The following is a 27,982-nucleotide window of genomic DNA, read 5'->3' as shown; positions in this document are numbered from 1 at the left end:
AGGGTTCAAGGCTGGGTAGATTGTTGATGACTCTCCCACCAAACCCCACAACCTACACAGAAACTTCTAGTGCTATAGAAGCTGGCCAACAGTGGGGAAACTTTCTGGTCAATACAGTCTTAATTTCTCTATGTCCTGTGATCACTGTGTGTGGTGTCTTCAGCAATAGGGTCTTACCTTCAAAGTTTAGGTGGACAGCCAAGAGCAATGACAATAGCTTGTGTTGTTCTTAGGGTCTCTGCGGTACCTCTGGCCATCAACTCAAGCAGAGGTATCCCACACTTGGTATTGGGCTGTCCTGGAACTTGATGTGCAGACCAGGCTGGCCTTGTACTCAGACATCTGGTTTTCTCTAAGTCAGCATGTAGGCAGAGGGCAAATAACTCTTTCACAGGGGTCACATATCAGATATCCTGGGTGTCAGATATTTATATTATGATCCATAGCAGTAGCAAAATGACAGTTATGAAGTAGCAACAAAAATAATAATGGAGTGCTTGCCTAGCAAGCACAAGGCCCTGGGTTTGGTCCCCAGCTCCGAAAAAAAGAAAAAAGAAAAAAAAAAAAAAATAATAATGGTTGGGGCACCACAACATGAGGCACTGTACTAAAGGTTCATAGCATTAGGAAGGTTGAGAACCTGAGAACCTCTGCTCTCAGTGCTGGGATTAAAGGCATGTATTGTGATTTTTATTTAGCAACCTATGACTTCTGGGAGATGTTAGGATTTTTAATGATGTGATTTTAATTTTATTTTATTTAAATTTATTTTATTTTATGAGCACTGATGAGTGTCTTGCCTGCATATGTATCTGTGCAAGGGTGTTAGATCACTTGGAGCTGGAATTATAGACAGTCGTGAGCTCTCACGTGGGTGCTGGGAGGTGAACCTGGGTACTCTGGAAGAGCACCCAGTGCTCTTACCCACTGAGCCATATCTCCAGCCCATGGTGTGATTTTAAATATATGCATAGTTACCTAAGTTAGAAATCTCACCAATCCCATCTCCTGAATTGGTGAGAGTTGAAGATTGGCTGTTAAGTCTTGTGTTGTTTCAATTAGATATTGGTGAGGTGTACTGTAGCTTTACAGTGCTCATCTCTGTAAAGTGAGGAGAGACACTTTTTGTGAGCAGTTCACAACCTTGGATGTTACGTTAGAAAGCATGACTCAGTGATGAGGTGTGAGTCCTTCAAGGCAAGAGAGGAGCACTTTCCTCCCTTGGAATTGGCAAGGCCAGAGTCTCACTGTGCAGCCCTGGCTGTCCTGGAACTCATTATGTTGAATCAGGCTCAGATCAAAGGTATGTGCCACCATGCCCTGCTAAGGCCTCTTTCTTAAGGGCTCCTCACTTTGGGAAGGAAAATCTCCAAGGGAGTCTGTGCCCCGCTTTACCAAGGCCTGAAAAGAGGACAACTTTCCAACTGTAAAAGTTAACTTTTCCATTGCTGTCAGGATACCCGAGGAAAGGCAAAGGAGGAAAGACTCATTCAGACTCAGTTTTGTAGGCCTTACTCCATGTAAGTCCACCTTAGTCATTGGTCCACCTCTATGAAGTAGGAACAAACACCGTGGTCTCTGCTGTGTCAGAACATAGCTGAGAGGGTGGGACAGAGTTGCTGACCTCATGGTATCTGCTAAGTGGAGAAGGATGGACATAGAGACAGGAACAGAATACAGCCCTCTCAGGGAATGTCCTAAGTGTGTATTTCCTCCAACTAGTAGATTAGTCTCCATGGAGCTTAGAGCTCTCATGGTCCAGACAATCACTTCTGAGACGCCCCATCAGCTTTGATCACATGATCTCTCAGGACAGTTTGGATTCAAACCTTAACCAAAGAATCCATACATTTTGAAGAAGGTAACTCATACCTTCTTTCCTGCGCTGGGTGGTGTCTCTGTGAGTGTTCTGTGTCCAGTGACCACACGTTCTGTTTGGCTGAGTTACTGCACCCTCGACTGTCCCTGGAACCCTTTATCTTTTCTGATACAGGTGTGGATATATTACTGTTAGGTATGTAGATGGCCTTCTTCCTAATTGGTCACCAAGATTAGTGTGGACATTCCTGAATACTCCACATAAAACTTCACTATTCTGATTGATTTCTTGGCATGAATTCCTGTAATGGGGGGGGGGTTTAAAAAATCAGTGTTTTTTAGGGGTTTAAAATATAGTCACTGCGAATGTTAAGTAAATTAAAGGCTGCCTTTTCAGTATTTGTCAGCTGGGTGGAACTTTGTAAGTGTTTGTTAACTTTGTCAAATGAAAGCTATTGTCTATTTGAAAATTAAAAAGTTACGTGTAGGGTTGGGGATTTAGCTCAGTGGTAGAGCACTTGCCTAGCAAGCGTAAGGCCCTGGGTTCGGTCCCCAGCTCCAAAAAAAAAAAAAGAAAGGAAAAAAAAAAGTTACGTGTAGTAAAAATAGTATATTTATCACTGCATGTTTGTGCATGTGTGCTTGCTCGCTTGCGTGCGTGTGTGTGTGTATGTGTGTGTGTGTGTGTGTGTGTATGTATGTACATGAGTACTTTTACCACCTGAGCCATGTTACCAGCCTTACTGTCAACCCTGCATTTGCTGTTTGTTCTTGCCAAACATACTAATGGCGATAGCTTTATGCCAAGCTTTACTTCACAGAGTATCTTTAGGCCACAGAAGATAAAACTCAAAAACCTTTGTTCACGTCTTAGTATCCTACAGGAAAAGCCATAACCTGTGTAAGGCTTGTGAGTCTTAACTACTGGGAGACCCCCCCAAGTGAGGCACGAGAACGTAGTTCGATGCAAACACAAGAGGTTTAATTTCAGGTGTGTTGGGGTCGACCTTCAATCAGCCCCTTGTGGTGAGGGACTGGAAGGTGACCCTGAATGGCTATAAACAAGCAGTTTTTATACTTTTAGAGGTACAGGTTACATCTGCAAGTTTACAGTTTAAATTTATATGACATGTCTTCGAGCTGTGTCTGGGACCAGAGGGTCAGGTGACTACCAGTCAGTACATTCTGTGGATTTTCAAGAATGTCCCCACTCCTCCCAAGAACTGTGGGTGGAGAATGGAACTTGGCCTAGCCTTGACCTGAGGCGGGAACCTGGTACTTGGCCTAATCCTGACCTGAGATGTTGGGTGTAAAGTTGGCCAAAGCCCTTAGGGTCCTCATAACCTACCTACTTTCTACCAGGCCAAGCCTTTTCAAGGCTCTTTCCCTTCAGTAAGAACCAGGGTCCTTCACTTGGAGCACCAGAGCCTCAGTGTCATTTTGTCAGTTGAGGTGAACAGAATAAGTGTTTCATTTGATGTAGCTGGTATCCACCCTGGAGAGGCTATTGCCAGACTTTGAGACTGCATGTGCAGTGCAGCCCCTGGCCTGAGTGAGTACCCAGGGTGTTTGAGAAGACTGACATGGTCACTGGGATGGCTCCAGAGGTGCTCAGTGACTTTGTGTTCTTGGTTCTGAGTCACCTGTATTCCATAGTCACCTTTTTGATGGGGTAAGAGTGGCAATGTACAGTAGCTTACTGTTCCCTGTGGAGATGCTGTCTGCCCTACTACACTAATTGCCGCCAGCGTTTTGTGCCCTTCTCTTCCTGTGGCTCTGGAACCACATGTGCTTGGTTTATTAGCTGTACTTTTAAGACTGAGCTTCCTATACACTTCAGTTTTCAACTTTCTGAGACAATTCTGCTCATTAGCTCTTGCCTCAGTTTCCTGGTCTCTTGCTGGAATGACAAGTGTGAGCTTCCATACTTGACTTTCCCTATAACTTTTTGTCTTTCCTAATTATTATTTTACTTTTATCTTAAAATTATTATTAAAATTATTTAATAGATATTATTTGGAAATTTCACACAAGAACACAATGCTTTTATTTAGATGACATCTACCATGCCCTCGTTTCTGCCCCCAGCTTCTCTGGGAAACGCCCCACTGCCCAACCAACCCTTCACAACTTCATGTCTGTTTTTGTTTGTTTGTTTTGTTTCTTACCCACTGAGTCCAATTAGTGTAGCCTGTGTGTATCTGGGTGTAGGTCGATAGGCACTGGAGCGTGAGTGACCCACCATGGGCCACGCTCTGAGAGTGGTGAGACCCTTATCTCCATCAACAGTCAAAAGTTCCTCAGCTAAGGGTGGGGCCCCATGAGCCCCTTTCTCCTCAGTGCTCTGGTGTTGAGTTTGATCTTTAGGTCTCAGTCTGACCACCACAGCTTCCTGAGTGCCTAGCCTTGTCACGTCCAGAAGACTTTCTTTCTTTCTTTCTTTCTTTCTTTTTTTTTTTTTTTTTCTTTCTTTTTTTTTTTTTTTGAGACAAGTGTCAACGAGGGTGCTGAGGGTACCTGGAAGAGAATGGGGGACAAGAGACATGAAGAAGGACACCAAGACAAGAGTCTGATCAAGGCGACAATTTTATTTTTCCCCAAGCCTGAATTTATACCATAGCATGAGTAACAGAGGGAGGGGGGAAGTAAGAAACATTTACACAGGCCAAGGACACAATATTCATGTGGTCAGGGAATTGACTGATGTTGACAGGATGTCAGAAAGGTCACAGGTTTGTCATATCTATTAGTCAGCAGGATGTTGGTTTTTCAGAAAGGTTACAGGTCATCACATTGGGTATCTTAACATCAGATGTTATCATATGAATATTCATCTTAACCACCACATTTGTATTAGTCTTCTGCAGCTGGCTGGGGATTTTCCATGAACCCAGTCATACTTAACGCTATCCATAATAATAACATCAATAATGGAGGGCTTCAAGGGCATCGCTCCCAACATGTAAATGTACCACATTTTCTTTATTTTTCTGTTGTCTTATTGTTCTAGCTAAGACTTCAAATACTATTTTGATCAGGTGTGGAGCGAGTGGACAACCTTGTCTTGGTAGTGGAATTGCTTTGAGTTTCTCTTCACTTAGGTTAACGTTGGGCTTGCTGTGAACTGCCTTTGTTATGTTTAGGTAGGTCCCTGTATCCCTGATCTCTTTAGGACTTTTATCATAAAGGGGTATTGGATTTTGCAAAGACCTTTTCTGTATATGAGATGATCATGTGTTTTTTTTTTCTTTCATTTTGTTTATATGGTAGATGACATTTATTGATTTTTGTATATTGAACCATCCCAGCATCTTTGAGACATAGCCTATTTGATCATGGTGGGTGATCTTTTTAATGTGCTGTAGGATTTGGTTTGAAGTTTTTATTGAGTGTAGTGTCTATTTTGTGGAATAATTTGGGGAGTGTTGGTATTAACTCTTCTTTGAAATTCTTGTCTAATTCTTTGCAAAAGCCATCTGGCCCGAGGCTTTTACTGGTTTGCAGACTTTTTTCCAAGACAGGGTTTCTCTGTGTAGCCCTGGTTGTCCTGGAACTCATTCTGTAGACCAGGCTGACTCAGGAGATCTGCCTGCCTCTGCCTCCCAAGTGCGGGCTCTAAAGGCGTGGGCCACCACTGCTGTCCAGCTAGGTAGGGAGACTTTCAGTGACGGCTTCTGTTTCACTAGGGCTCATGGGTCTGTTTAAGTTGTTCATGTGATCTTGATTTAACTTTGCTAAGTGGTACCTATTGAGAGAAATGTCCATTTCTCTTAGGTTTTCCAGTTTGGTGGAATACAGGTTTTTAAAGCATGTCATTGATGGATTCTCTGGATTTACTTGCTGTCTGTTATGTTCCCCTTCCATTTCCAACTTTGTGAATTTTATATTTTTTCTCCATATTTAGTTAATTTGAATAATGTTTTGTTGAATTATTGCTTTTTCTCAAAGAACCAACTCTTTATTGATTTCAGCCCCGCGTTTCATTATTTCTTGTCATCTACTTCTTCCAAGTATGATTTCTCTTTTTTTTGTTTTAGAGCTTCCATGTGTATTTCATGTCGCTAGTCTGAATTTTCTCCATTTTTTTTTTAAACGTAGGTGCTTAGTGCTGTGAACCTGCCTCTTAGGACCACCTTCATTGTGTCCCATGAGTTCGGGTATGTGTGTACTCATCACACTGGATTTTAGAAAGCCTTTAATTTCTATATTTCTGTCTCGACCCATTTTCATTTAGGAGAGAGTTGTTCAGCTTCCGTTGGGTGTTGTTTCTGTTGGTGCCTGGCTTTAATCAGTTGATGGTGGTCTGGTAGGATTCAGAGAGTTATTTCACTTTTCTTGGATCTTGGATGTTGAGACTTGCCTTGTGTCCAAGTATGTGGTCAAAGTATTTTGGAGAAAGTTCCATGAGGTAAGAGAAGGTATATATATGTATGCACGCATGCACACGTGCACACATGCACACGCACACGTGCGCATGTAAAACAACTAGCTTTTTTAGAATAGTAACCAGTTTTCTTAACTCCCTGCCAACCCTCCTCCTAGTTTCCAGCCTAGCTACGTTTTTGCTTGGATGGGAGGGTATCCTGGGACTCAGAAGCCCAGGAACCATGCAGCTCTGAGGGAAGGTGTCCCAGTGGAAGGGGAACCTGCGACATTGGGGGCGGTGGTTGAGGTGTCTGCCCACTAAAAGCCACACAGCTCTGAGGAAGCCTCAGAGGCGTTGCAGCTCCCAGGGGGAGAGTATCCCAGCTAAGCTGAGGAGCTTCAGAGCTTCAGCCCTGCCCCTTCTCTTCATTGCTTTTCTTCTTGGCTTTTTCTGACTAGAGAGTTACATCAGGCAGGAAATCTCAGGAAGGAGATTTATTGGAGGGTCCAGGGTGTGGAGGGATGAGTCGAGGGATGGCTGCCCTCTGATCCTGGTAGTGGACAACAGGGGACTGGACAAGAGTCAGTGCTTATATAGGATATCTAAGGGATAGATCTTTTCAGGGCAGAGATTTCCAGATTGAGGACTGGTGGACTTCCTGCTCAGGACTTGGTGGCTTTCCCCCTGCCCACTTTTTCCTGTGTTGGGCCTGTGGCTTAGGGTGGGAAGTTCTTCCGGTTTCAGTCAGCTCTTGCTGAGGCAGCATCTCTGTGGGGCTGCTGGGGGGAGGCTGGAGAGGAGGAGGTGCCACTGTGGACAGCTCCTGTGGCACAGCCCCTGCAGTGGTGTTTCACCAAGGCTGTAGGCTGAGGCAGGAAAAGAGGGTGTTGCCACTGTGGACAACTCCTGTGATGGCTGCAGGCTGAGGAGATGTGGTGGTGTGGCTATTTCGACAGGAGCTGTCAGCTCCTGCTGGGGCATCTTACTGTGGAGGGAAGGAAGGGCTGGGGTTCCAGGTAAAATGTGTTTGTGGTTATTTGGAACTGACACTTAGGAATGGAGATAGGATAGGGGTCCCAAGAGGGAGGAGAGCATAGGTTCAACCAGGATCTGCTTATTTTGTCTCCTTGGAATGGGATAGATAATGAAGAAATGTCACCAGAGAAGGTCTACAACAGAGCTGGGGATGAGATGGAGAGATTGGATCAGGAGGCCACAGAAGGAGAGGGACTATCTGCAGACACCCTGCCTGGTTCCCTGGGAGGTGTGGGTTTTCATGGAGAGCCTGTTGGAGTTGGGGCCTGGGAAAAAGCGACAAAGGGAAGGATGGGGGTTAGGAGGGGAAGATCCGTGGGATCTATTGGAGATGGGCTTGGGAGGGCAGGGAGACTGCTGCAGGTGTTCTGCTGCAGAATTTAGGATGAGATTGGGGCATTGGATCTGAGGTAACAGGTAAGAGGTGAAGATTTGCTTCCAGCCTACTTGGTTCCCTGGCAGATGTGGCCTTTGGGTTAGCAGGGGGTGCCTGCTGGTGTGTGTGTGTGGGGGGCTGGGATAAAGTGATGATTCAGGGGACAGAGGTTAGGAGGATAAGATCTGTAGGGTCCACCGGAGATGGGGGAGGGGCAGGGAAAGCTGCAGCAGGGGTTCTGTTGCAGAGCGGGAGGTGAGGTGAGACTGGGGGATTGGATCTGGAGGAACAGAGGGAGAGGTGAGAACCTACAGTATAGTTTTAACTTTAATGCCAAACAAATCTTTTTTTAAAATTTGGTTGTTTTTTTTTTTTTAACTGTTGAAGTTCAAAATCTTAACCTAAGAGATTTAACAAGTAGTCATTTATATTTTTCTGCTTGTCATTGTTGTAACACAATTAATTTTACCTCCAATTTCTTTTGGTATAGGGCAGAGGTTCTTAACCTGTGGGTTGTGACCCCTATGGGGGTTGAACAACTCTTTCACAGGGGTCAAATAGCCGATATCCTGTATGTTAGATATCTATATTATGATTCATAACAGTATGTTATGAAATAGCAACGAAAATAATTGTATGGTTGGGGTCACCACAACAGGAGGACTGTAGTAAAGGCTCAAAGCATTAGGAAGGTTGAGAACCACTGGTGTAGAGCTTGGGTCAGGAGGGGTTTCCCTTCTAGTAGCTAACTACTAGTTCCAGAATAACTGTAGATATTTCGTGTTTCCACAGACCTTTATTATTGTTTATTAGTTTGAAGTGTACATACACACTGAATTTTACAGAGTGGGGATTGTTACTTCCCCTTTGCTGTTTCACTCTGAGGCTGTGTCCCAGGCAGTCCAGCCACTAGGATTCCTAGTGTAGCTGGCTGGGGATCTCTTTGCTCTTCTTAGGTAGAATTCACAGGTAGTCAGTGAAGAAAATGTCATGGCTGGTCTTGGTATCTTTTGCGTATCTTAGCATTTGGTAGCATCAAATTTCAGGAATAAACAGGCAGAAGCAGGAACAGGTGGTGTCCTCTTGTGCAAGCTTCTGACAGTAGTGTCGTTAGTCCTACAGGTCTCACAGTTCCTGAGAAAGCCAAGGTACTAGACCTTTAGTTTTATGAGTATCCTCACTCCTTGGCAGCAGCTGGTGTGCAGGTGTAGGTAGGTATTGGGATTCCTAAGCGCTTAGTAATGTTCAGTGTTAAAGCTCTCTGGCCTGGGTAGTTTGAGACCCTAGGACTAAAGCCATGATGGTTCTCAGGAACACTAGTGCTTGTAGTTTTTCATTTCTGGCTCTAAATAGCCTCTGTCTTAAAGTCTCAGCTCCCAGCTCGTGTCTTCTCTCTACTTTTGCTGTCATCCTTGCTCCAGACGTGTGCTTGGCCTGCTCTGCTGCCTTTTACTGTGTGATGGTGCGGTTAGAGTTGTTGCTGTTCAAAGGCAGCCATCCTTTGTTGATTCTAGTTCCCGCGCTGGCCGTCACCAGTCTTATGGCTCCCCCTTTTTTGTAGTTGTCAGTGCATCTGGATGCTTGGCCACTTTTACAGCTTGGCCTACTGATGGCTGGCTCCACGTTGCCTTTTCTTTAGCTGTCAAATTGGTAGCTCGTAGCAAAGCAAGTGTGCTCTTGTTTTTCTAATCTTTAATACTGTACTTTGCCATGGGAGTAAATCTGTGCGTGTGAGTCCTGGCAGGATAAAGGTAGAAAACAAAAACAAGACTGTAGTTGCTGCTTAGGGGAAGGATTTGGTCGTCTCCCACTAGAGTGAAAGGTGACCACTGAGGTTAGGCAGGCATTGGACCATGTCGTGTGGAGATAGGGAATCTAAACCCTGGAGCGTGTCTTACGAGGTGTGACCTGTAGGAGGTGAGTCTTTACTCGTGGGATGGTGAAGGTTCCAGCAGTCCCCTTGTGCTTGGCTGTACCTACTCTGGGAGTGGCTGGAGCGCCGTATGCTAGTACCAATCAGTATGTGCTGAGAGGGTTTGTTACCCAGAGAGTGGATGCAGCTCTAACCGGCCCTCTGGGCGACTGGGTTTAGGTCCTGGTGTAGGTGGTCAGGGCTCTAGTGGGTGAGTGGATGTCATCAGAATCCCAGTCCTGACATTTCTCTGGCTGGTGCCTCATATGACTCCCTCACGGGCATTGGATGTAGACTACCCTGGAGTGAAGCCCTCTGTTCCCAGGACTCACAGCCTTCCCTTCTCAGCCTGCAGTTCCACTACTCTGAAGGAACTACCTTACGACTACCTGCTGACAGACACCGCCGTGTCCGTGTTCCTGCCTGTGACTGAGAGTCAGGGCACTCATCAAACATGCCCTGCCTTAGGTCCTTTGGTTCCTGGTCCCTGTACTCAACAGTTATGCGTCTCCTGTTAGCTCCTTTTCCCCCACACAGAGCTTTCCCACTTGACTGTGTTCCTTCTTGTTCAGCTCTCCTGTTCAAGTCCCCTTTGGGGAGGCAGCACTTTCTCTTCCCACTCTTCAATTTGTCTTCCCGTTTTTCCGTTCGCTTCCGTTCCCTTCCATTCCCTTCCATTCCCTTCCGTTCTGTTCCCTTCCCTACCCTTCCCTTCCCTTCTTCTTCCCCTTTCCCTCTCCCTCTTTCTTCCCCTTCCCCCTTTTCCCCTTCCTCTTCTTCCCTTTTCCTTCCTTTCGTTCATGTATTGTCTCCATTACAGGATCTGTCTGGAGTCACTGAGTCAGAGGTCTGGGTTCACGTTGTCAGCTGGATGTTGGGTGGAAGGAAGCAGGCTTGTGCAGCATGAGGTTGTGTGACCCATAGAGGTTGTGGTAGAGAAAGGTCCTTGGGTTGGGGTTGGCTGTTGGATTAGGTTGTTGAGGATATATCTTGAGATAAAGGGATATACTTGGAAGTAGTCGGAGCCGAGAAGCAGGTAGATGTTCCCTGCTGTGGTAGGGTAAAGATGCCTATTGATTTGTGAAGCTGCCGATTAGTTGGGACCCAGGAGAGAAGGAGGTAAGGTGGTTGAGGTCTGTGAGTAACTTCTTGAGAGATCCTGATAGGCAGTCAGCTGCTGGACCATGGTGGTCAGGGACTTGATTTCCTAGAGAGAAGGAGAGTCATGTGTGCAGGCAGCTGACCTGTTCAGGGATCTAAGATGACTGGAAGGAAATGTGTGTGGTAGGTGGTGGGATGTGGGTGAGCTTTACCATTGGAATCTATTGAGCATCTCCTGTATTTGCATTCCCCGTAGGTTTATCACACGTCCTGATGTCAAGCAGAGAAAGATGGCCAGCTTTCTGGACTGGAGCCTTTGTACCTTGGCCCACTCTTCCTTCCAGACCATTGAGGGTGTCATTACCATGGATGGGATGTTGCAGGCCCTGGTAAGTAAGTGCTGCCTCAGGGACAGCTTGTGGAGCTCTGGAACTGTAGGAATTGGTCAAACTGATGGTTTGTCCCCAAATCCATTCATTCTATGTTCGAGTTACTGAAACATGGTGGGATTGAATTGCATTGCAGGATTGTGATTTCATTTTCCACTGCTGTGTGCTTAGTGTATGAGGCTGGACTGGAGTGGTGGCTCCCAGGAGAAAGCTGAAGTACTGTGTCTCACCACTAGAGGGCAGTGGTGCCCACAGAACTGCAGCCTTTAGTTTTGTTGTAAAGCAGTTAGTGAAACTAGCCCTAGGGAAAGAAGGCTTGAAACCTGTTTGGATGTGTGGGTTACAAAGTTCTAGTCCCTAAGTTTAAGGACAGACACTGGGACCCATCTGGAGATGCCCATTGTGCCCATCCTGCCTATTGCTGGTCTTCTCTGCCTGTCTGTTGTGTGGCTTTTTAGTACTGACAAGAAGAAAAGCTCTGGTGTGAAATCACAGAGGACATGGCCTTGTTAACAAGGCTAGGGCTCCTGGACCAGCATTCAGGAGTCACAGATGAACCCCTAAGATTTTGTTTGGTTTTGATGGTCAGTGTTCAGAAGGTCATGGTGCCTCTCCAGGTCTATCTCTAGGGTTAATGTTTACAAGGTTACAGACGCTCTCTGTAACAGAGGCCATGGTATTGAGAGTCAGTATTTTGGATGAAGGCATGGATAACTCTGTAAGGCCCTGGTCTCTAGGGTTTGGCATTCTGGAGGGTGCAGATAACCTGAAACTGCAGACTCCAGGGTCAGAAACCTCTTCCTTGTTTTTCTTTTGATTACACTGGATGAGATTTGAGAGGAGTTTTTGTCCTTGTCTTGAAGGCAAAGGAAACTGACAGGTCACTTAGAAGAAGGATCCTTAGGAAAAGTTTGAAGCCAACCAGTCATACTGGCCTCTTGGTTTTGGCTTTCTGCACACCTTAATACAGGTCCTGCTGCAGGGTGGGAGGTGTCAGGGCCATGTGTCCATAACCCTGGGAAGGGGGCATGCAGCCTGGGGTGGGAAGGCAGACACAGGCTCTGGACCCACTCCACCTGCTTCTGCAGCTGTGTGTGCATCCTGGTTGTGGGAATGAGAAATGGTTGGTATCTCTGTTTTCAGTGATAATTGCCGTTGCCTTCAGAGGTCTTCATCAAAATATGTAAGAAGGATACCTGGGAAAATAAGATGTTTCATATGTCCTGTGTTTCTACTCAGCTCTGTTACAACAGTTTAAAATCAAGGGATGATTTGCTTGCTATGAAGACTTTGTCCCTTCAGATAGATAGTTCATTTTGTTATGTCCATAGAGTTGTGTAGCCACCATTGTCTCTCCTCAGTATGTCCTTCCACATACCGTGTAATACTCAATAGGCCAATGGCCACCGAGCTGCCTCTGTCTGGAGGTGACTTGTATGAACATTTCGCATATACAAAATCGGGTAGGATAGGCTTTTTACAGTGAACACAGAGCCTATAAGTTCTGTCCACCCTGTGGCATATATCAGTTCTTTACTTCTTTGTTTATGGCCAGAAAATGTTTCATTATGTGACTGGCTTTGATAGTTGTGATTAATGCCGCTGGGGAACATACAAGAGTTTACTGTATTGTTTTAAATTTATGTTTACAGTTATTTTGGGTATGTATCAGTAGGTGTTTTTCTGTTTGTATGAGATAATAGATATTTAACTCGGTGGATAGTATTGAGAGGTGTTTTGTATTCCTCAGCTCATAGTCCCCCCAACCCCCACACCTCTTTGGTAGTGCTGGGGTGCTAAGTCAATACCCTTAAACATGACAGTTCAGTTCCCGCACCCATGTTAGGACCCAACTCCCTGTAACTAGTTCTGGGAGATCTGATGTCATCTTTTGGCTTCTGAGGGCACTTACACACATGTGTGCATATACACACAGATGCACACACATATATCCACAACTAGAAATAAAGCAAAATAAATAAAAATTAGAAATAAAAGAAAGATGATGGTTGCCTCCACTTATCAGTTGTAGTAAGCACATGTGCACATATACAGAATAAGTATGAAAAAAATATGGTTGCCTATTTTGTCATCTTGATGAAGTGTGAGGTTCTGCCTGTGGTAGACGTCTTTGGGGTTTGCAAGTACAGCTGAATAGCTCACACCTTGGGAGGCTTTTGTTCCAGCTCTGGGGAGAGGTGACTAAAGCGGTTTTATTGTGATTTTCATTTTGATTACAGCAGTAGAGGTTGCTGCAAATGTGGCTTACCCTGAAAGATGGTGTGAGGAGGGACGGGGGAGGACTGGGGCCGAGGTCACAGTTGTGTGAACAACTTGTTGAATGTTTTCTGTGTCCCTCATAAGGTAGCAGGGATTGAACTCAGTTTTCAAACTTGATGACCAACTGACCCAACTCTCTGCGTCTCTGCCCGACCTGCTGTCTGCTCTCCACTCACCCACCCTTACCCACCTCATTTGTTTGTTTGTTTGTTTGTTTGCTTGTTTGTTTGAGCAGGGTTTCTCTATGTACCCCTGACTGCCCTGGAACGCCCGTAGACCAGGCTGGGCTTGAACTCAGAGGTTCACCCGCCTCTGCCTCCTGAGGGCTGGGATCAAAGGTGTGCACCACCATACCTGGCTTTCTGCCCATGTACTGCACTGCGTAGCCTTGGTTTACCTGGAACTTGTAGCCCAGGCTGCCTTGAACTTGTGTTAATACTCCTGCTTCTTCCTCCTGAGTGCTAGGATTTCAGGTGTGTGCCAACACCTCTGGCGTGGCATGAGTCTTGTTGAAAGTTTTCACACCAAGAGAATACAGGAAGGTCTGACAAATGTAGCTACGTTTGTCAATCCATGGTCGTGCTTGAGGGAAGGGTGTGAGACCTATCTAGCATGTTTTTGGGACACATGGGAGGTCAGGCATGATTAATCTCAGGGGATTGATTTTAGGTTGTTTTTGTTCAGCTGTCTGCATTCTTTCTGGGGTTAGGGATGCTGAGAAGGATCTCGCTTTATACTCAGATTAGCTTCTGTTAGCAAGGGTTATGCGTGTATCACCGTACCTAGCTAGCAGTCTGCATTTTTGAGGGGATTTAAGGTTTGCAGCGAGCTACTTGCCAGCCTGGTCCAGGAGTTCTGCTCTGCACTGCCGCCCATGGCAATAGAGATTGTGGCTGGCAGGGTAAACAGGCTTCCTGCGTAGGTGAAGGAGGCTCCTATGGGAGGTGGCGATAACTCGTGGGGCTTTTAACTGACCTGAAGGCTGAGTGGAGGTACTGGCCAAAGTGTCTGGGCTTTCCTCACTTTTTATCTGGTTTTACATGCTTTGCCTGTTTGTCCTTTTGGTCACCTGTATCTGTGTGTAGTTCCCAAGTTTTCTGTTTCTCCTTATCTGGGAGGTGCATGGGGGCATAGGCTGGGCTCAGACGCCATAGGACAGTTGTTCCATTCCTTCCAGTTATACCAGTGGGTTGAGATTCCTTTTAGTGGCTTACACTAGCCAGGCATGTGTGCCTTTTATTTGGACATCTTTAAAGTCCTGTGTAGAGGAGAGAAATTCTTTTTTCCCTTTCTCCTAAGGTGTAAAAAAGGGTTCCCAGAGGCTTAGAAAGTTGATTCTCCTACCCCCCCAGCTGGGTGTGTTGGCAAGGGAGGAGAAGAGACCCAACTCTCTGCCGTTGGGGCAGAGTACTTTGGTGGTTTGGCAACAGCACCTCTGCTCTATCTAGATTTGCCCTGAGGATGGTGAGCAATTGTCTGACGCAGACAACTGAAATCCTGGGAAGGGGATGAATGAAACTGCTGTGGATCAACAGCTATGGTGGTCTCATCTCCTAGGGCTCAGTGCCCGGCTAGCCACCGCCCTGCCCCCCAGGCCCCCAAGCTTCCACTTGGGGCAGCGTCGTCTTCCCAGTCTCCCTCTTGGCTTCTTTTTCTCCTTTTGGAGGGTCACTTGGGTCTGCTCTGGCTTCAGGGCAGGAGGAAGTTACGCTCGGTGGGTGGAGCAGTTTCACCATGGGCTTGTCAGACCTGAAGGCAGAGGGCTGGGTGTCCTGTGCATGATGAAACTTGCAGGTGCATTGTGCTTTGGGATTGCTTGTTTCCTTTGATGCACTTGGCTTCATTTTTATCCACCTGTTCATTAGTGTGGGTTAGGCGAAACAGGTGAACTCTGAACAAGTCACATCGAAACCAGGATTGATTTTATTTCCCTCGAAGCATAGTCCTCTCGCAGCACTGATGCTTAACTCTTGTGGGAAGGAAGCAAGTGTTTGGCAACTTCGTTTCTCTGGAGGCCCCTTTACTCCTAAGCGTTAGTATTAATGCAAATGGAGGAAATCCAAGGATGGAAAACATGTTTTAAAATAAAACATTATCGGGGCTGGGGATTTAGCTCAGTGGTAGAGCGCTTACCTAGGAAGCGCAAGGCCCTGGGTTCGGTCCCCAGCTCCGAAAAAAAGAACAAAAAAAAAAAACAAAAAAACAAAAAACAAAAAACATTATCGCTCAAATGTGCTTTACTTCTGCTTATTGGTTGATGGCATGCTCGTGCTTTTCCTTCAGGCTGGAAGCCTCCGACCACGGTGGCTTCTCTGCATTTCCTCCACGGTCTTCATGGTGGTGAAGGAACATTTGTTCCCAAAGACAGGCTGCTGGTAGGGAAGGCACTGCCTGCGTTGATTGGTGGCGGGAGACGCTCTTTTGTTTACCATCAGTTAACACAGCATCTCCCCTTCACAGTTACTTTTTTTTTATTTTTCCTATTTTTTAAAATTTCAAAATTTGCCAGGCCTGGTAGCACACGCCTTTGATCCCAGCACTTGGGAAGCAGAGGCAGGAGGAGCTGAGTTGGAGGCCAGCCTATTCTACATAGAGAGTTCCAGGATAGCCAGGGCTACATAGAGAAGCTGTGCCCAAGCCAAAAAGAAACAAAATTCAAAATTCAGAGTTTATTTTATCATTGACTAAAGGTAGAATTCTTACTGAACTTACGGTTTGGGGATATAGCTCAGTGGCAGAGACCACTCGTCTGGCATTCTTGTAGCCCTGGGTTACCTACCACTGAGAAAATCAAAAAGCCACAAAGTTCCAGCAAACCCCAGAAACCTCACAAACACAGTATTAAAACTGAAGAGAGCAAAAGCACCAGGCCCATCCCAGGCGCTGCATGGCAGTCCCCACTAGACATACGTTGGAGTGTCTCTTCCTTGCATGTGGTTTAAAGGATAAAAGGGGTCAGGTGCCTCGGTACAAGTGACTGTTGACTGGACTACCTATGTGGGTAGGCATGAGGAACCAGTATCCTGGACTTGGCTCTGTCTGGGCCTTCAGCTGCCTGGCCAGGCTGTTCTGGCTTTGGCCTCTAAATAGACTTTAGCTAAACTTGGATTTCATCTCTCCTGGTGGCCTGAGGCATAGGTGTGGTACCTCGCTCTATCTGGAAGAGAAGTGACAAACCTCTCTTGCCTCAGAGTGTGTGGAGACTAACTAATCGGCACTGGTCATGCTCTTTAGACAGAGCTTACTTAGCCTGTCATGGTCTTGTGGACTTTGGCCTCTCTTTTCATGGGCTCTGTGGAGCCTGGTTTCTAGAGACGCTCTGGCTCGGTGTGGCAAGGGCAGAACATCTGGGTGGTTGTGCCGTGGTGCTCAGGACAGCCCTTCTTTTCACTTTGTGTTTATACGTTTTGTAGGTACGGTGTGATGTATGCGCCATAGCATTCACATGGGGGCCAACATGCAGAAGTAACTCTCACCTTTCACCACATGAGTCTGAGGATTGAACTCAGGCTTGGCAGCAGCAAGTGCCTCCACCCAGAGCCATCTTGCTAGCCCGAAGAAGGTTTTGGGTGGAGAGAGTGTCTGACAGAATGGGGATGAAGCACTGTCTGTAGAGAATGCAGTCTCCATGGATTCAGGGAAGTGAGTTCCTGAGCCAGGCTTTGAGTAGACTCTGAACAGCCAGCTCTGGCTGTTTCTAGTTTCCTGTAGCTCAGCACTTTACCTAGGTGAGCCCTGTAGGAACGCGTATGTACATGTACAGTGCAGGCTCCACAGTTGGCAGGGAAGGGACTTTGTAAGGCACTGGCCTCATCCTCCTCTCCCCTCTGAGTAGAAAGACCATGCTATCTGCCCACCTGCTGATGTAAGCTGGGTAATAGAGGCTGAGGAGGTCAGTGGGGAGGCCCCTCCACCTTTAGCCTTGGCTTGTGGCTTTTGCTGCAGGCCATTTGAACATTTCACAGCTCCACCTCCCTCTTCTCTCATCTGGCCCATGGGCAGGTGTTGATACCTGGTTGCCTGTACTTTCCTTGGCCTTCTCACATGCTTCCCTCAGGCCTTGGCTGGTGACATCTCATCTCTGATTTGCCCTTGATCTTTGTTTCCTGCTCTCTGTCCTTGTTCTAGAGCCCTCATTCTGTGGGCCGTGGGTTTGCTTGTGACACCTGAAGTCACAACTTTACCTCGTGCTTGTTGTCCTACCACTTGTTTTCCTTAGCCTTGTGACTATAGAAGCCTGATGTGTGTGTGTGTGTGTGTGTGTGTGTGTGAGAGAGAGAGAGAGAGAGAGAGAGAGACAGACAGACAGACAGACAGAGAGACAGAGACAAAGACTGCATATGTGAGAGAGACACAGAGACAATGTGTGTATGAGACAAAGACAGAGACTGCATATGTGAGACAGAGACAATGGGTGTGTGTGTAAGAGAGAGACCGAGACTGCATATGTGAGACACAGAGACAATGCATGCATGTGAGACAGACAGACAGACAGACAGACAAACTGATCGAGACAGAGCCTAAGGCTGTCTCTGCTGGTGTTCTCCATGCCTGCTATGTTGTCTGGTTCTCATGTCTCCTTTGTCTTATCCAGATTGTCACCTGGCTTGCTGGCTATTCCTCCATGGTACCTTCTTCCCATCCCACAATTCTTCACCCTAAGTATGGTTCCTTAGTCTTTTTGCCCTCACTCAAGCCTACCTCATCTGCTATGCCTGGCTTTCATCTTCTCCTAGACGGATGACTGAAGTACATCTGTGGGGCCCTTACTATCATCCCTTTTGGTTCCTTGTAGTTGTGCTGTCCCATGGTCAAAAGGGAACAGGGAGTGAGAAGCACCAGAGGGAGGACCTGCCAAGGACAGGTTGGGGCGTCTTTCTGCCCTCTGAGCCCAGAGGATGGCAGTGTGTAATTAGTAGGTCAAGTTTTCTAAGCCGTCTTTATGCTTGTATGTGAACTAGGAAACTGGACTGATGAAGCTTTGAACATCTGTGTGGCTGGAAGACAATGTCTGGTCATTGGAGAATCTGGGCCCCTTGTGGCCAGTGGGTTGACCACCTATACGTTTTCCTGTAGGTAGTGGGTTGGTCAGCGGTCTGTGGCTGAGTCATTCTATCACTGTGGGACAAAAACATGTCTGTATCAGCTCCCTGAAATAGTTTCCTTTCTGTATTTCAAAAAATTTGAGCAGTTGACATTTTGTTCTAACAGTTGGTTCTTTTCCCTGTCCTGTAGACTCTGTGGTTCATGTGTACAGATCAGCTATTCTTTAGACTGGATCGTTCTGCCAGTCCAGGAGAATTCTCCATCCCAACTCTTTCCTGCTGTCTTGTGTTATGACCAAGGGTCTGGAACCTGAGCATTCTGCCGAGGATCCCGAGTCATTGGAAGACCTTTGTAATCCCCCACCCCCCCCCCCACATAGGGCCCTTGTGTGATCCAGGCTTGTTTGGTACTAACTCAGCTTCCTGTCTCCAGCTCTGGAGTGATGGGATTATCGACATGAATCACAATGCCCTTCTTTCTCTGTCTCAGATTTCTTAGCCAGAGGCTTCGCTGTTGGCTTTATGGGTGCTTTGTGTCCTGCCGCCCCTGCCTCCACGCGTCATTGGTACTGCGCTGGAGACATGGTCTTTGGTACATCTCACCGTTCTTTGCCTATGCTTCCTTTTATCTCCCTCACTTCCTGTGGGGCCAGTGCTGACTTTGCCTGTATTGGGGAAGTTTGGGGTTTTGTCTCTGACTTCAAGTTCCTCAGCCATACTGGGCACTGCTCCGTGTGCAGAGGTACTTGGTTCTGTACACATGGCTCCCGCCTTTGAGCCTGGGAAGCTCCATGTTGTTGGGATACCCTCTATCCTGGGCTCTCATAGGAGGAGTGTTACCATACCTTTTCACATTTATCAGTTGATCGAGAAATGGTTACCTTTACTTAAGAAGCACAAGAAATTGAAATAAGTAGTCATAACACAAACTTGAGGTGCTGGAGTTATCTGTCTTCAACATTTGTCCTTTTTTCTGTTGTCTAAGGTCTTTCCTATTGGTGAGTTTTTTTCTTTACATCATGGTGAGGCTGCAGTAAGTGTATGTGTTTTTGTTATGAAGACTCTCTTGAGCTGGCTATGCTGGTACATGCTAGCACTCAAAAGCAAGGGGGATCTCAAGTTTGGGGTCATTTGGGCTGTATAGGGAAATCCTGTTTCATATAAATGAAAACAAATCTGGACTTGATGTTTTAGGTTTCCAGTATACAAAATGCTTCGGTTAATGGTGTAATTTCTTTCATTGTGTGGTGGAAGAGGGTCTTGCTTTATTTTTTTCTAGTAAGGAAGAAACACCCTTTTTCCTGGAAATCTTGCCTCTGGCATATGGGTCAAACCTGAAACTGCCCAGTGGGTGGTTTATATCCTGAGAATTTGGCCTGATCCAGGAGTTCAGAAGTGGCCCAGAAGTAGTCAACTGTGGAGCTATTCAAACTAGAAATGTTCAGTGCAGCTTGTGGAGGAAGGGCATTGATAACCGATTTCAGCAATCTGCCTGTTAGGCAGGTGATGTCTCTGGCCTGGATGCTGCTCGTGGAGCTGGGTCCTACCCCTTATCTGAGCACTCCCTTTCCAGTGCCCGCTTACTGCTCTTCTTAGGACAGACAGCTAGTTCTTCAGGATGTCTCTCACCATTATTCTTTATAAGCCAGTAGCAGTGCTTGACCTCGATTTTCAAGGCTCTACTCTTGAGAAAGAGAGCCCCCACAGTGCTGGAGGAAGGGGTTCAGGAATGAGCTGTTGTAGGTGCCTTTGCATCGGTGAAGGCAGCAAGTGAGGGTAGATCCTCTGGCCTAGGTGCGAGCCTGGCTTTGGGCCCTCAGCCTGGGGTGGTTGTGTGAGTTTTGGCAATCTTTTCCTGCCTGGGTTTTGATCTCCTGAATGACATGTTTAAAAGGGTCTTATAGTTCCATTACCAGTGGTTTGGTAAGCCTTTCATGTGGAGAATTTTCTTAGTGTTAAGACAAAGTCAAGGAGAATTGTTGTTTGCCCCATCCCATTTCGATGGCATGGGTACAACAGTGTCTTCATGAGAGACCAGAACAGGATCTGTAATAAAGTGCTCTGGTAACCTGCCGTTTTAATGCTAAGGTTTCTGAGCTTGGTCTAGTGCTGGTCAGCGAGTGCTCCCAAGGTTTCAGATTGGTGAGCTTCTTAGAGACCTGGCATTTCAGTGACAGCCACACCTGGGCTCCAGTGCAGGACCTTTCTCCAAGGGCCTGGGGTGGAGTTGCTTTTCTTGGCTTGAATTTGGCAGTGCCTTCAGGGAGCCTCAAACCAGCACCTCTTGCTTGGCAGCAGGGTGAACTCGCTTCTGTGTGGCTCTTCAGCCTGTGATTTACAGGGCTTGGAGAGCATGCCCCAGGGAGGGGAAGCTAGCTTGGGTGGGTAGCAATGGAAAGGTGTGGTGGTGGTTTAGGATGATTACTGGGAAACTCGTTTGTTTGCACCTTGCACTGGGCTAGTTTCTAGAACAACAAAAACAGACAGGGTTGCTCCTCCTGTGCCAAGAGGTGTTTTTTCCAAACTGTTGGTGTAATTGCCTTGGTGCTGCCTGTGCTTTTTAGCAGGTGGCTTTAGGTTGGTTCCTATTTCTTGCGTCCACAAAAGTGGGGTGTGTGTATGAATCAGTGTGACTGTTCAAGTTCCTCTGAAACTGAGAGACGTTCTCACTGATCAGCACTGGAAAGGGGAAGTGTTATGAAGAAAGATTTTTACAATGAAGTATAGCCCACGCTGGCTATAGACTTGTGGTCCTCAGACTTGTGGTCCTCGTACTCCAACCTCCTCCATGTTGTGAAGATGCCTTTTATGTAAAAAATAAAAATCCTATATTCATTTTTCCCCCCAGGGGAAGGGTTCCCTTTCGTCAAACTTTTTTCCTGGGTGCTTCAAGGAGAGTTGCTATCTTCCTGATTTTCTCTGAGTGTGTGCTCAGACCCTGCACGGCCTTGGAGGTGAAGCCTGAAACTCCTCGAATGGGTCAGGGTGGAGAGAATTGGTGCTATACTCATGAAGATAAAGGCTGTCTGATGGGCCATGCTGCTTGTTTGGTTTGTGTGTTGGGGTGGTGGGGCTGGGGATAGTAGGAGGCCGACTGGGCATTTGCTGCTGGGGAGCCTGCTACATGACTATGTGCCTAGAGTCAGGGCGACATCTACCCACTGTACCCACCTGGCCTGCTGTCTTGCACGTTGACACCCCCTTCCCCGGCCCCAAGATGGGGGGCTGTAGAGGGGCAAGCTATTGATGCCTGAGGTCTCATTTCTCTTTGGGCGTGGTTTGTGTCTCACACATGGTGACTGTCTTTATTTACCCACTGGCTCAGGAACTGACTGTGTGTGACACTCTCTGAGCCCTACCTGTAGGCTCCAGATTTCAGCTTGAGAGATGTTGATGGTTTAAATGTATGACTCCTGTGTAAACTATATGATGTATGATGTGTTCCCTACCTACCCACCTTTATGTTCTCTTTTTCAAAACAAAAACCAAAGACTTCCCATAAAAACACAAAAAATGGAAACCATTACAAAAAACAAGCAAAAGACCAGTAAAACAGGGAATTGTTACACAAAATGGAACAAAAAGCTCATATAAATCAGCAAAACCCACACGCTGGGCATGGGGGCCTGCCCTGAAGTGTGGTTGATGTGCCCAGCGACACCTTACGGAAAAACTAATTTTTTCTTTGTCAGCGGGTATCACTTACAAATAGCTTTGTGGTTAGGGCTGGAACCTCGTCCACTTCGCCCGCTCAGTGATGGGATCTTATTTGGCTTGAACCTGTGCAGGTCTTGTATGTACTGCCACAGTCTCTGTGCATTCATACGTGTGTGCCTGGAAGACACGGAAATCAGCTCTGGCTTTAACTGTCTTCCCACGTTGATCCTCCATCTAGAGGGGAGGTGTTTGATAAAGACATCCCACTTAGGATCAAGTACTCCAAGTCTCTCTGTGCACGTCGTCAAGTTGTGGGCCTCTCTGTTAATACCCATCCACTGCAAGGCACTGATCAGTGTTAGAACCCAGTGTGGCCCTAGGGAACAATTCCTAATTAGATCTTGCACAGGGAGCATATGCCAGTATTCACTCAGTAGGGAGTGTTATGATCCAGATCTGTGTTTTATCTTCTGGGGGAAAATGTTTGAAAATAAGAGAGCTGTGCTTTAGAAAGGCTCAGTGTGGTGGGCACTGTCATCATCCATTCTTCATAGACCGAGGGAAGAAAAGGAGGTCTGGTCCCAACTGCTGTGGCAGTGGTGGTCTGTGCTGTAGGATTGTCGACTGTGCCCAGCCTCACTCAGGAAGGCTGTTTCTGACTTTTCTATCCCCATATAGATGGAGTATGAGGAAGCTTACTTAGTGTTCTCTCTCTCTCTCTCTCCTCCTCCCTCCCTCCCTCCCTCCCTCCCTCCCTCCCTCTCTCTCTCTCTCTCTCTCTCTCTCTCTCTCTCTCTCTCTCTGTGTGTGTGTGTGTGGTGTTTTCTGGGAATGAATTCAGGGCTTTGCACATGTTAGGTAAACATTACCACTAACACACACTTTTTTTTTTAAAAGATGTTTTTAAGCTGGGTATGGTATGACTAATGCCTGTAATCCCAGCATTCTGGAGGCTGAGGCAGGAGCAATGTTATAAATTTCAGGCTAGCCTGCCCCATAGAGTGAGATCCTGAGAAAAAACAAAAACAAAAGTAGAAAAAGACAAAAACAGGAAACATTTTAATTTTGACCCAATTAAAAGGTCAAGCTCTTTCAGGTATGGCTGACCTCCTCAAGGCCTGGTGTGCTGCTTTCCCTGCCCGGCTCCCCGGCTGGCTACTGTGCTGTCCTTGTGCTTGCTGGTTCTGCTTCTTCATACTACTCTGCCATGTAGTGAGTTGACTTTGAGCTTATGACTTCCCAGTTGTAACACCTTTGCCTCAGCACTCCTGCAAGAGGGACCCAGAACCTTTGTTTTTCCTGTCACCAGTTCTTGCCCACTTATTCCGCCTGACCATGACGCTGCACCCTGCGGTTGGTGATGTACACTTGCGTTTCGGTTAGGTGGTCAGACTGTCGTCAGCGTAGCTGGACCTTTAGATCCTCAGTATCTTTGTTATTGTGAATAGGCCACTGTCCTGCCCTGCTCTGCTCTGCTCCACCGTCCCCAAGTGATTGTGAGAACTTTTGCCTTTGGCGTTTACTTCCAGCATTTTCATTATGTATATAGTCGTATTGGATCTCAGCCGTGACGTGTGCCTGTCTTCAGTTCTTCCTTAGCCCTTAGCACAGGCTGCTTGTTAGTATATTTCCCCTCTGGAAACTCGTGCTCCTCCACCTGAACTCCTGCTGTGTCTGGGCAGGTCCTTACACACCTTCATTGTGTGCTTTCTGTTTCTGAAAGTTGGTGTTGGACTTGGGGAAAATAGTGGCTTCTTAAGGTGAGAGTCATGCCAGGAGTTGGTACCCCCTTAAATGTTTTATCTTATAATTTTTTAAACATTAGTAAACTAGTTTAATTAGCAGACTATACAAGTTTTCACAGAGTATTCCAAGTAGATGTATAATAATCAGTGTAGATACCAGACTTATTCTACCCTAACAAGTCAGAAAAGAAACAGATTTCCCCCCAATATAATACTTTTATTAATTACTTAGATATTTCACACAGTACACAGTACCCTCCAGGAGGGTAGGAGGAGGTTGTCACAGTGTCTCTCATTCTCAGTTATGAGTCTGCAGTCATCAATACCACTGCAAAAGAAGCTTCCCTGTCCATAGCAGCTGGAGGCAGCACGGATCATAGACACCAGCATGGTCTCTGTTGGCAGAACTAGTCAGGGGCATCGACATGGCCTCTGGCTGTAGCACGGATCACAGAAGTCTTTTGAGGAGACTTAATCCAGAAAACGAACCATTCTTCAGCTCGGACATCTTGTTGCTTAGAGTCAGGGTGCTCATGTGCTTGGGCATCGAGTCCAGGGGCAGAACCTCCTCCCCCCTCCTGGCCGCCTGAGGACTAAGTCTACTCTACCCTCCACAGCTGCCCTCCCATACCTGTGGCCAAGTCTCTGGTTTTACTTCTCTCTCCTGCGTTCACTGCTCCACTCCAGCGTCTTCCCCATCTCTCTTATTTTAAACTTATTAAATTATGTATATATGTGTATGTCTGCATGTGAGTTTGTCATGTACAGTGCCTGTGGAGGCCAGAGAAGGCTGTTGGATCCCCTGGAGTTACAGGCGTGAGCCACCTGATGTGGCTCCTGAAAAGTGAACCTGGGCCCTGTGGAAGAGCAGGCTACATACTTAGTCCAGTGGGTAAGCGGCCATCTCTCCAGCTTCCCTAGCTGCCCTTTAGAAGGTTGAGAAGGCTTTTTTTTTTAACTGTTGGCCTTTCCTCAGGAAAGTGATCATGTGTTCTTATTTATTGTTAACGTAACTTTATCACGTTAATGGACTATTGGATGCTAAACCAGTCTTGCATTCTTTGCAGATGAGGAATAAACCTCATTTTCTGGTGTGAAGTCCTTGTAATTTGTTGTTGGAGTCAGTTTGATATCTAGGGATGTTGGTTCCGTTTCAAGCCTGGCCATGTGTGGGGGGACAGTGACTTTGTACAGTCAGTTGGCTCAGAGTCTATATAGGGTATTATTTTTTCCCTCTTGAATGTTATCTAGAATTCAGTAGTGAAATCATTAATTTTTCTACTAGGATCTCCTTGGTATGAGGATTCTAAATAGCAAATTCCATTTTTTTACATGGCATAGTTCTATTCAGTTTCTAATCATTTCCTTGAGAACATTCTTTATGAGCTCTTTGCCTGCATGTCTGTATGTGTACCACATGCATGGAGTTCCTGTGGAGGCTGGAAGACGGCAATGGATCCTCCGGAACTTGAACTCTAGGTGGTTGTAAGCAGCCATGTGGGTGCTGAGAACTGAATGTGGATCCTTTGCAAGTGCAGCCTCACGTGGGTAGCAGTGGACCTGTGGGATGCTTTACCTGGACAGCTGAGGTGGTGACTCGGCAAAGTGCCCCTGACTTACTGCCGTCTGTAGCTGGTGGCACAGTGTTTCATGGTTTTTGAAAAATTGGGAACATTTGTTTTAGCAATTTTTTTTAAGCTAAAGACAATCAGGGTTTTTAACTATTACTTTGAAAACTGGTTGAAACCTGAATGGCTTTTATAAAAAAATAGGAAGCCTGTAATGTTCAGGTATATTTGTAATATAGGTATACTGGCTTATTTTAGTTTTCTTGTTTTTGTAAGATGTCTTTTGTTTAAGATGGCTCTGGTTTTTTTTTTTTTTTTCCCTACCCATGACTAAGAAAGGGAACAAGGGTGGCCGTTCACCTTTGGGAGGTGGGTACATCCCTGAAAGGGTGCTTTGGGGGTTCTGGGATGTCCTAGCCCTGTAAGGTGCACTGAGGCCAGACCCATGGCTGTTCCTTTGATTTTGTTCTGCCTTGCGTTTCCAGCCATGGTCTGCTTTGCAGGGAATATGTGGTCCCTAGAGCCTGGGGGGGGGAGGGTTCTCTGGAGTTACAGGATACACAGCAGTTTAGAGGTAAAGGTTGATTATGCATGTGAAGCTTGACCCTACTTTTTCTTTTAACTTAATGTTTTTATTGATTCTCATTCACTTCCCAGTCCTTCCATGTCCCCCGACCCCCAACCCCTTTATGACTTCCCTTTAAACAAAGAGGAAAAAAAAAATACCAAGTCCAATTTGTGTTGCTCATATACTCACTGTAGCATGTTAACCTAACTTTTTAAAAGTGAAAAGTATCTAACTTATGTATTTTCACCCATGAGCTTATGATCAGAGTCTGAACTTATGATAGAGTCTGGAGCTTATGATAGAGTATGAACTCTATTGAGTTCATAGTTTGCAAACCTGGACTGGCTTGGGGCTAGCCAGCCTCTGTCCCAGATGGTCAGGTTACCCAGCAGACCATGCTCTCTCCTTTCTCAATCCTGGTGCCAGAGCAGCTCCAAGGTTACAGTGTATAGTGTTTTGTGGTGGATTGTGTGTGTGGGGAGGAGGGAGAGCACTCCCTTCTGCTGAGCTGCTCCTCGTCACTGGCCGCTCAGTGGGGTTAGGTATAGTTAGTGAGTGGGAAGGCCCAGAGCCCAAGGGCCCACTGATGGGTTCCTTATGGCCTGCCCAAACCAAGGCTGCCCTTGGTTGGACCTCTCTGAGGCCTCTACAGGTTTGTAAGGGAGCAGTGATGGGGTCCAGAGAATTCTCTTTCTATGAATCCTGACTCACTAAGCATTTTGGGAATGACTTTCCGAACTGTGACATGGTATTTCCAAAGTGATTACGTCCCAGCTGGCCATTCACTGATGTTGAGTACGTTAAAGTGGTGCCGTCTATGCCGTTGGGTCTGGAGTGATCACTTGCGGGCTAGGGTTGAGTTGGTGGAAAGAAAAATGGTAAAAGGAGAAGGAATATAGTGTGGTTTCCGCTAAGGGGTTGTGACTGCCAGCATTTTGAGGCTGTGGTTGGTTAATCTCAGTTCCCAGATGGGAGCTGAAACAATTGGGTTCCTTCGTCCTGCCCAATAAGACAGAGGCCTACCATTGCTGTAGTGCCTGGCACAGCTTGTACTGCAGGACCCTTGTTTCGATAGATTTTAGAGTTTGTGCCTTGTGGTGCCCCAGCTTTCAGATGAGGTTCCCCATCGTCACTACCAGTGTCCTCCTGAGTACCGTGGGGTTTGGGGACCCATCAAGCATCACAGACTTCTGTGGGTTCTCTTAATAGGCACTGGGTGGTGCTGGGAAGGGGTGTGTGTGTGTGTGTGTGTGTGTGTGTGTGTGTGTGTGTGTGTGTGTGTGTGTGTGTGTGTGTGTGTGTGTGTGTGTGTGTGTGTGTGTGTTTGGTGGTGGGGACTAACAGGAAGGCTCCAGTGCAGATGACAGGACCTGGTCTTGCATTTGCTGCATATGTATATATGTGTTCTTTTATGCCATTCCATGTGTTTATGTCAGTTTTAAATGCGTATGGCTTGTGTGTTTAAGCTTATGTTTTACTTGCCCATTTGTTTCATGAGACAGGATTCTTCCTATGTAACTCTGGCTCCTTGGAACCTGCTATGTAGACCAGGGTGGCTTTGAACTAGTGGTGATCCTCCTGTCTCTGTCTCTCAAGTGCTAGGATTATAGGCATGTACCACCATGTCTGCCTGTGCTTGTATTTTTCCTCTGTGTAAATGTTCGGGATCAGTGTGGTACCAGTGTTCCAGTGAAAGAAAATTGGTGTTCCTGTGAGAAGAACCAGAATTCTAGTGAGGATCAGTGTTCAGTGAGGGCTAGTGTTCTAGTGGAAGAGAACTAGAGTTCTTAAAAAATATATATATATATATATTCGTGTATATGTGGTGTGTATATGTGTGAATATGGGTGCATGCTATTCACAGTACATGTACGGATGTCAAGATCAAATTCCAGGAGTTGACAGAAGCGTTGTTATAATTGAAGGAGGACCAGTGTTCTAGCGACGGCCAGAGTTTTAGTATGCTAGTGAGAGAGAACTAGTTCTAGTGAAGTTCAGATAGTTTTTTGCCTGCTGCCCTCCAGATGAAGTCATAGTACCGTGTTCAGAGACTGCATGGTGTGCAGCCACCATGACAGGGAGGGAGCGCTTGGGAGGAACCAGATCCAGGGGTAAACTGTGG

General features: G+C 46.4%; 1 protein-coding gene across 2 annotated transcripts in view; it reads left to right on the top strand.

The window, feature by feature from the left end:
- The window catches only part of Tbcd (tubulin folding cofactor D), a 160,763-nt gene that overhangs the window by 12,063 nt on the left and 120,718 nt on the right, over positions 1–27,982 (top strand). For both annotated transcript variants that reach the window (XM_032912781.1, XM_032912780.1), the window contains exon 7: positions 10,865–10,997. In XM_032912781.1, coding sequence (XP_032768672.1) covers positions 10,865–10,997 — 133 coding nt within the window. The remainder of the gene's footprint in view (positions 1–10,864; positions 10,998–27,982) is intronic.

The sequence above is a fragment of the Rattus rattus genome, chromosome 9 (assembly GCF_011064425.1).
Source record: "Rattus rattus isolate New Zealand chromosome 9, Rrattus_CSIRO_v1, whole genome shotgun sequence".
NCBI lineage: Eukaryota > Metazoa > Chordata > Mammalia > Rodentia > Muridae > Rattus > Rattus rattus.
Note: the sequence above shows the minus strand (reverse complement) of the source record. Positions and strands in the feature narration are given on the sequence as shown.